The following is a 9,666-nucleotide window of genomic DNA, read 5'->3' as shown; positions in this document are numbered from 1 at the left end:
CTTAAGGCTGCAAACAGGCAGTGCATTTATCCTGGGATAAACCATCCACGTCTGCTGTCCTGGGATAAATCCTAAAAAACAAACAAACAAACAAAAAAAGGTTACCAGATAAGAGGTACTAACAGTTTATCCCAAGATGTTGCAAAGTATATCTGAACAGTTATCTTGGGATTATGTCATTGAATCAATGGCAGAAAAGCAGCATGGCATTCAGTTGCTTGTTAAATCCTGATAAGAAGGGAGATGTGTATACACACCAATCCCAGGATGTTTTTGTTCCAGGGCAAGCACAGACGCAGTTTATCCAGCTTATCCAATGTCTGTTCCTAGCCTAAGACCAAGATTTCAAGGTAACAGTCCTGTCTCTAGCAGTTTAATACTAGCTGCTGTATTGTTTTCTTCAGAGACTAATGACTGGGTCCATCTGTCACATCCAGCTTTCAGCATATTCAGTTTATTTTTGGGTGGGGGCAAAAGCAAATCAAAGAAAATGCAATAAAACAGTAAGCAGTCTACATGCATGTTACATCTAGCAGGTATTAACAGTCAGCCTTGTAAAGTCCTGGTATGCAGAGCCACAAGTTTACCAGTTCTTTATTCCAGTCTGTATCTTCCTTAGTGTGTCCCCACATTGGGACTGTTTATACTCATCACCTTCATTGTTTGTCTGGCTTCTTGGAGCCAGAACAAATCAGTGGATGCATTTCCCTCAGGACTTGAGATTCTCAGACGTGTCCCCTACTGGGACTTGCATTAATTACCCACAGTGAGTCCAGAGCACAACAACACATAACACTTATAGCAAAAGATGGTTTTTTTTTTTGTTTTTTTTGTTTTTTTTTTAATATGCTGTATTCAAAATAGTAGTCTTCGAAGTGTCTGTGCTTCCAAGGTCTCATAGCAGGCAAGGAAGAATCTGGCCTACTGATTGTAAAGTGTCTATCACTTACAAAGGATACAGAGAAATAAGTTAAAGAAATAACTAGAGTTCCAATGCAGGCTTTTCTTTAACATCAAATTTATAAGTGAGAAATTGGATGAGGTATCTAACAAGGTATTAAGGGGTTGAGAGTGTTATTTGTTTGTATATTTACCTGGTATTTAAACAGTGTTCACAAGGATGGCAGCATATCTGGTATAGGAGCTCACTTAATGCCTTTCTTGCATGCCCATTCAGGTAGAGGCTCTACAGGCTCAAATGGAAGAGCAGACCCGGTTATCCAAGGAACAGCTTGATGCATTGTTAGAAGATAGGAGGATTCACATCGAAGAAGCTCAGGTTCAGCATCAGAGGGACCAAGACAAGATCAAAAGCTTGACAGATAAGTGAGTACAAGAGAACAACTCTGTATTAATTGAGGCTGTAAAGCGGTCTAAAATAATTTCCTTATTTTAATATAGCAGGCAGAAAACACAGTATTCAGTCAGTGGCTTGGTATGTAAGTGGAGGTGGACTAAGAAATCTACAGGTTAAACTACCCCATCATCCCTGGATAAAGTGGCTCTTAAAACTGGCTCAGAACTCTGAGGCCATTCCTATCCTTTCTCAGCTCACACTTGCACCAACTTCTTGATATGGTTCCACAACGTTCTCATAAGCAAGCTAAGGAGTTGGATGAATGGATTGTAAGGTGGATAAAAAAAAAAACTGGCTGGATTGTTTGCGCTCAAAGGGTAGTAATCAATGGCTCGCTGTCTGGTTGGCAGCCAGTATCAAGTGGAGTGTCCCAGGGGTTGGTCATGGGGGCAGTTTTGTTCAATGTCTTCATCAACAATCTGGAAGATGGGATGGAGTGCACTCTCAGCAAGTTTGCAGATGACATGAAGCTAGGTGGAGTAGCAGATTATACTGGAGGGTAGGGCTAGCATTCAGAGAAATCTAGGCAAATTGGAAGATTAGGCCAAAAAAAATCTCAGGAAGTTCAATAAGGACAAGTGCAAAGTCTTGCACTTGGGACAGAACAATCCCATGCACTGGTACAGGCTGGGGATCAACTGGCTGAGGAGCAGCTCTGCAGAAAAGGACCTGGGGTTACAGTAGACAGGAGGCTGAATATGAGCTAAGTGTGCCCCTGTTTTCAAGAAAGCTAACAGCATACTGGGCTGCATTAGTAGGAGTGTTGCCAGCAAAACAAAGGAAGTGATTATTCCCCTCTATTTGGCACTGATGAGGCCACATCTGGAATAGTGTCCAGTTTTGGGTCCCAACTCCAGAAAAGATATGGAAAAATTGGAGAGAATCCAGCAGAGGGCAACAAAAATGGTTAGGGGGCTGGAGCACAGACTTCTGAGGAGAGGCTGAGGGGACTGGGCTTATTTAGTCTAGAGAAGAGAAGACTGAAGGGGGATTTAATAACAGCTTTCAGTTATGGGAAGGGTGGTTACAAAGAAGGTTCCAGGAACAGGCACTAAAACAGGTTACCCAGAGAGGTGGTGGACTCTTCATCCTTGGAGGTTTTTAAGACCTAGGTAAACAAAGCCTTGGCTGGGTTGAGAGAGTTGGGGATGCTCCTGCTTTGAGCAGGGGGTTGAGCTAGATGGCCACCTGATTCCTTGCAACCCTAATTTTCTGTTATTCTATGATTCTGACTCCTAATGAGAATACAGGGGAACAAAGGAGGGTATTGGTGGAGGGAGTGCATTTTCTTTTTTAATTCCTGTTTTGAGACTCCATAAGACCCAGAACCTACTCTATGAGAGCACACGGGACTTTCTCCAGCTGAAGTCTGATTCACGAGCAAATGAGAAAGCGTGGATGGCAGAGAAGGACAGTTTATTGAGGAAACTTGATGAAGGCCGGGACGTGGTTTTCATCAGCAGGGAGCCAGAGAGGGAGAGAAAGGAGAGAGACATCAAGCTGATTCGTCATGCAGATCGTGAAATTCAGAAAGTACAGAGTGGAGAAATCAAGGTAATCGCTATTCCCTCTGTAATGAGATCTACTTATTTCTGAATGGAGATTTGAGAGTATCTAAGATGGTATCTTTACTTGGTTCTTTACTGAGAAACACATGTTCTGTGTTTCAAAGCTGAAAGGTTCACATGGGATATATTGATTATGCTAGCTTTGCTGTAACAGGATTTGATTTGCAGGACATTGTATAGCTTACAAAACTGAGGGATGAAATGTTCTACAGTTAGGACTCTTCATAATGATTCTTCATTCTTCAGTAGACTTCACTTAAATGACAACTGCCACCCAAAATTCTGCTTTTGCACTGCTTGTTCAATAAAAGCTATCTTCTTAACACCAGCTGGGTCCTCACTCCTAACTCCACTGCAGAACAGCATCATGTGCCCTGTCCCTTAGGTCCTGGGAACCAAAAAGGCTGGGTCTAAGCACCCACTCTGCCACTCAAGTCAGACAAGCACACTGCAGACTTCATTCAGTCACAGGCTATTGAAGTTTATTGAACTCAAATTTAGGAGAAGGCAAAGCAGAAACATAAAAATGCCTTCAGCTACTCGTCATCCACCCCCTGGGATGCACAAAGTGGGTGCAAGCATTCTTCTCCCTCTCACCCAATGTGAGGAGCACTGGTATGGGTGCTTGCTCCCACCCTGTGGTGTTGGAGTTGCAGCACTTAATACAATTGTGAACCACTTCCCAATCAGTAATGTTTGTGTGTCCACACCCTTTCCGTTTGGCTCTCTTGTTTGTTTTACTGTCTCACTGAAGGAACCACATAGGGAGTTAATTATGTAATCAAAGGAGTTTTTTTTATATTTCAAATCTTGTGGTTAGACCTTTAATTTTTCTGGTCTGGCTGCCTGCACAGTGCCACTTACCAGGTTATTGGGCTTGTTATTTGTTATATCTCTACTTAACTTGTAGAGGTGCACCGATACATTGGTCTGATATTGGATCGGCACCAATATAAAGAAAATTGACTGTATTAGACTTGGCTGATAAATTCCTGTGCATGTGCACAGCATGCAGGCAGTGAGGAGCACAGCCCGACAGCTTGGAGAGCTGCGTGCAGCTGGTAAGTCCATTGTGGTGGAAGGGGAGGGGGGAGGGAAGACTGCGGTGTGGGAGGTAGATCAACACCCCCCACAGTGAGGGAGTGGGGCAGGGGCAGACACTGCCCAGCTGGGGTGGGATGTGGGACGGAGCCACAGCTTGTCAGGGAGGAAGTGGGTGGCTCCTGCTGCTCCTTGTACCCTGGGAGGGCACTGGGGGGCTGGGGGTGGTTGCATGTGCCCCTGGATCTGCATGGGGTGGGATGGGAGGGCTGCAGCTGTGGGCTGGAGCCAGGACTGTGCTGGACTCTTTTCTGCAGGGTCTGGGCTTGGGGCAGGCAGCAGCACTAGGAGGCAAGCTATGGTGGGGATTAGGGCGAAATTTGGCGTGGCTGTAGTCCCCGCCCCCCGTAGTCTCCCTCCCAGTGCCGCCACCACCCGCCCCATACCCAGCCCCTGCCAAGAAGAGCCCAGCACAGCCCCACCCTATGCAGATCTGGGGACACATGCTGTCCCTCTGTGTCCTCCTGGGGTACAAGCAGCAGCTGAAGCCACCCCCCCACGACCCCCGGCTGAGCTGCGCCTCCGTCCCGCGTCCTGCCCTGCCCCACTTCTCCCTCACCACAGTGGGGTGTTCATCTGCCCCCCATGCCCTTCCCTCCCCCCTCCCCTTTCACCACAACAGATTTAGCAGCTGCATGCAATTATATTGGCAATTGGATTGGTATCAGCCAATATGCCTCCTTAAAAATTGGTATCGGCCCCTAAAATCTCTATCAGTGCACCCCTATTAACTTGTTATGGGAATAGCCTTTGTCCCACCTTTTATTCTTTGGGGAGGGAGGTTTTATGTGTACTGACTACCTGCTTCCACCATTTATTAATCCTAGTCCTTGCTTTTGGGATTTAGTCATTGCAGGAGCAGTTAATACAGGAGCAGAGACTGGCAAGCATGTACCGAGAGCAATGTGTTACCCTGGAGGGTGAGCTGGCTAGGATTCGTGAAGAGGGGGATGTTGGCCGAGAGCTCTTCAAGGTAATTCCTCTGTTACTTGTTGCCAATTGTATGATGGGCTTGCATCCCAGTGTAGGTAGCTATTTGAGCCCCAGCATGTGTGTGTGTTAGAGAGACTCCATGATGCCTTATCCTAGAAATCCTACTCTTTTTTTCCCCCATCCTCAGGAACGCTCAGAAAAGATGGGGAAGCGTTTGCAACTGATGACGCAACGATATGAGGCCCTGGAAAAACGGCGTAGCATGGAAGTAGAAGGCTTCAAGAATGACATTAAGCAGCTTCGGCAGAGGTTGAAGGATGTAGAGAAACAGCTCTTCAAGGTAATCGTTGATTGTGGTTAGGGAGAGGACTGAGCTGTAATTAGTCCACACTGGTGTGTTCTAAGTTTCTAAATGTGTTGGGAATTCCTATTTTTCCTAAATTGAGTCTTTAGAAACTGATAATGTCCATTATCTTTTGGTGTGGAGTGTTACAATTTTTAACGCACTCTCTTTCTCTCTTATTAGGCATCCATATTGTTAGGGACTTATGATTATATAGCTGATGTAATTAATGCACCCAGTTACGTTTCTCTTGTGCTTTTCGTCTGATATTTCCAAGCCAATTCTCCTAATATGGCTGTTAGGCAGCTGAATATCAACTGCCACCTCTTGTGTGTGTGTAATGTGGCAAAAATGTTTGATTTTTTTTTTTTTCCTAACAGTTCTGGGAACTGATCTTGTTCCAGTTCAGTTCAATGAAAGCTTAGCCATCAACTGAAGAAAAGTTGAAAGGTGACTGGGTTACACTGTATAGATGCTTACCTTTGCAAAATATGTCTGATAGTGGACAGCTTTTCATCTGTGCTCAGGAAAGCCTAAAAATCTCCGGTGGTTGGAAGTTGAAGATAAATTCATTACATTTTTAAAATTCAGATATAATTTTCCAGCTGTGAGACTAATTATACATCAGAACAATTCAACAAGGGAAGTTGATGGATTCATTATTTGGAGTCATTAAGATGAAAGAGCTTTTTTTTTTAAAAGACATGCTTAAACCCAGCATCTGCGACAACTTTTGTTGTCTGTTTAAGTGGGGTGGGCTAGTTTTGGTAGTGCTTTCTGGCTTTGGAATTTGTGAATCTGAGTCCTTTACTTCATCACCTTTTTCAAAGGCATTTGTGGAAAACAGGATAGCCTGCATTCCTCAGTATGCTCATAACACTTGCAGCTCTGTATTAAGGGAATAACCAGGGTTCCATGTTTTCCATTTGCTATGGGAAAACATGAATTTTCCCCTTTAAAGGAGAAAAACACAGATGTTCTACTTTACAGGATGAAAAACCTAGGAAACAGTGGGTTTCCCCTTGCAGGCTGGCAGAGCTCCTTGGGGCTGGTGGGGAGTGGGATGCAAGGGGTGCCACATGCATCTGTACATGCATGTGGCAGCCAGGGAGGGTGGTGGTGAACTGCTCCCGCAGCTCCTTGCAGGTAAGTCTATGGGGATAGACTTAACCCACCCTATTACCCATACACCCATCCCCTTCCTAGCATACTGGGGGGCTGGGGCCAGGGGGCTCTGGGTTGGGAGTGAGAAGTGACAGCAGGGCCAGTGGGCTCTGGGTTGGGAGTGAGGGGCAATAGCAGGGCCAGGGGCAGAGGTATTTTATTTTAATCATGGAAAAATGCAGATTTTTTTTAATCAGAGCATTTGGGATATTTTTATCAGGAAAAAAAACAGGTTGTCTAACCTCTGCTGGTGAAAATGAAGCAAGAGATCTGAGCAGTGTCTTGCTTCAGCCTTTCACCAGCAGAGGTTAGGAAGACTAATCCCCACCACACTCCTCACTGAGACAAGATTAGATGCATGTATTCTGGATTTTGGGGTTTTCCCTTCCAGAAATACCTGTGATTGGCCACAGTTGGGCTTGGTCACCAGACTCCATGGATCAGTGCTCTGAGGTGGTATGGACCAGTTTTTCTAGAAGTTGGTCTGATGCTTGATGTATTTGCTTGGGGTTTTGCAGATCACAAGATCTGAGATTGGAAAGAATTTTTTCCCAAGATTAATCAGGGACTTTAGGATTTGTTTTGGGGTTTCTTTTTGTTTCCTTCTGCAGCATGGGACATGGTTGGTCTGCTGGTAACACTGGAGCATATCTTAATTCCTTGCCATTGTAGGAGCATCAGGCACTATAGTGATGCCTTAGCTTCTCCTGTCCTGTGGTGTGCAGTTCAGTCCCTTGAGGACTAGAATGATTTGGATTAATGAAAGTCTTTGGACTTGATTAATCCAGATTGGGGTAGTTGGATGAAAACTAATTGCCTGTGACATACAAAAGTTCAGACTAGATTATCTAATCATTATTTTTAGCCTTAAATGCCAAAACTTCAGTATGAACAAGTTTGGGTTATTGATGCGCTAAGTTAGGTCTTAATACAGAAGTCATCGTAGGTAGTCTTACACAGAATGTACAGTCTGACATTGTGGGTTAACGCATGCAGGTTACTCAAATGTTAAAAACAAGGAAAATAATGGTTAACTTGCAGAAGCAGATTATTATTCAAACTAGCCAACTGCCCATTAAGAATGATGGGGGGGCAGCGGCAGGGGGAAGGGAGGAGTGGGCCCGGGCCTGATGTGGAGACAGCCTCCTCCCCTCCCCCTGCAGCTGCCTTGTTGGGCCAGGTCAGGCTGGGCCCACTTCCCCCACCCCACCGCAGCGGGCTGGCTTTTCCCCCAGCTTGGGCTTGCTCCCCAACCCCGCATTGGACCCGGGCCCAGTCCCCCCTTGGCCCCACCATCAACGCCGACACCACAGTGCTCCTGGTTCTCCCCCCATGTTGGGCCTGCTTGGGGACAGGAGGAGCAGGCTCAGGGGCACCGTGGGGAAGGAGTGGGCCCCAGGGAGGAGGGCTGCTCCTTCCCTCCCCCAGCTGCTGCCGCGGCCACATTGGGCCGGGCGGCTGTTTGTCAGCCAGTCAGAGTGCAAATAAAGCATTAGGGGCAGACAGACAGATTTAGGCTTTTGTAATATTAGCATGTTTATAACTGTTTTGGGAAGGTGGAGGCTTAATTGTATTGTCCTAGTCTCTGGACAGACTTGACCACGATGGGGTGCAGAAATACAGTTTAAAATACAAGTTGGAGAATACAGCTAGTATAATCTTGAACCGTTGTCATTCAAAATCAAAAATACTAGTGCAGTTTTCAAGTTACAATTTTCCAGCACCAGCAGTAAAGCATCTGTCCTGATAATTATAATTTAGATATAAACACAGAATAAAAACCTGGTTTTTATATATGAGTGAGAATCACACTGTGGTTGAATGAGTCGCATTGTATTTGAGTCCCTGTGAAGTGAAATAAAATAAAATAAATCCTGGCTATGGCTTGTTTAAACAAGCCACCTGTTTACTGATACATTTCACGGTATACTCTGTGAACTCTTCTTTCACTCAATTGGTGTTGTATCTCTCTCTGATGCTAAAGAAATGCTTCTATTCTCAGTTCTCTGTCCTGGTACGCCTCCTTTTGTTTCTATCAATGCAGTTAGCTATGCTGGTTTGAGTGCTTTCTTGCCATGACTGGAATGTTTGCTTTATAATCCTCCCCAGATCACACTCCAAGAAAGAATTTTCCTAGCTTTATTTCCACCCACCCCCTCTTCTCTCTAGGTGACCATGAATATTGGACCAGACCAAGACCTTGCTATTCTGCATGAGGTACGCCAAGGCAACAGGCGAACTCGCAAAATTCAAGGAGAACTAAGAAACTTGAAGGCAAAAATCTATGGCTTGGAGAATGAACTACGGATCTGTTGATATAGAGAGATCAGCCAGCATAGTAGTGTTATGACCATGACTGATTCTAGGTTATAAAGGTGAGTTTAAAGAACAGGCTTCATATATCTCTTTCCCAGCATCCCACGACAAACAAGAAGCAGCATTGCTTAGGGAAATCTGCAAATTAATTTCAGTGTGTGGCAGAGATGTTTCCTTTGTCTCCTAATGTGTCCAGCTCTGCTGTCCCTTCCCTACTAGATGTGAGATCATTGATTAAACATGTTCTATCTTACGTTCATCCCTTGTCCCCAAAAAACACATGCTTATGGGCAGACGACTTTGAGTGTGAAAAGTTGATTTAGTTTCTTGGAATTTTCTGCTGTAATTTTTTTATACCATCTTGTCAAACATGATGTCATCAAGTTGATGCCTTTCTGAGGTATGCGACTTGAGCCGCAAGGGCCTCCTGACGTTTTTTTATTGTTGTTATTATTTGCCAAAGAATCAAGTTTGTAATGTTTTCTAGATTTTTTTTTTTTTAATTAAAATTTAAGAGTGAAAGCTTCCATGTGTAGTGGTTCCCTTTTTTTTCCTATATTTGAATACTGTGGCTGCCTCATTTCTTCTCATCCACTGCAACCATCCTATTCTAACCTTATCTGTTGCTAGCACTTCATTCATACTTAAGAACTGTTGCAGGGAGAAAGCATAGCCATCCTCATTAGGCCTAGGTAGTGGCCAGTGTGTCCTGGCTGATGCTGTATGTAAGAGGCAGTTAAAGGGACTGGTATGCATTTTCTTTATCACAAGATTCATACCTCTTGCACTCCTTGTAAATTAGCTTCTCTGATATCCCTGTGGCCACATTCTAATGCTCTGACTAAACTTCTCACAAGTGTATCCTGAAGTCCGTAGGAATTGTG

General features: G+C 44.6%; 1 protein-coding gene across 3 annotated transcripts in view; it reads left to right on the top strand.

The window, feature by feature from the left end:
• CCDC77 (coiled-coil domain containing 77) overlaps positions 1-9,304 on the top strand; it is a 21,307-nt gene extending 12,003 nt beyond the window's left edge. For 2 of the 3 annotated variants that reach the window (XM_006019454.3, XM_006019453.3), the window contains exons 7-11: positions 1,178-1,326; positions 2,668-2,911; positions 4,874-4,999; positions 5,147-5,299; positions 8,636-9,304. In XM_006019454.3, coding sequence (XP_006019516.1) covers positions 1,178-1,326; positions 2,668-2,911; positions 4,874-4,999; positions 5,147-5,299; positions 8,636-8,782 — 819 coding nt within the window. In that variant the 3' untranslated portion in view covers positions 8,783-9,304. Of the gene's footprint in view, positions 1-1,177; positions 1,327-2,667; positions 2,912-4,873; positions 5,000-5,146; positions 5,300-5,682; positions 5,753-8,635 lie in introns of all 3 variants that reach the window. The other variant, XM_025198827.1, reaches the window with a different exon arrangement.
• The last annotated feature ends 362 nt before the right edge of the window (positions 9,305-9,666 follow it).

Source organism: Alligator sinensis, unplaced genomic scaffold (genome assembly GCF_000455745.1).
Source record: "Alligator sinensis unplaced genomic scaffold, ASM45574v1 scaffold87_1, whole genome shotgun sequence".
In the NCBI taxonomy this organism is placed as follows: domain Eukaryota; kingdom Metazoa; phylum Chordata; order Crocodylia; family Alligatoridae; genus Alligator; species Alligator sinensis.
This window is presented reverse-complemented; position numbering and strand designations above follow the sequence as displayed.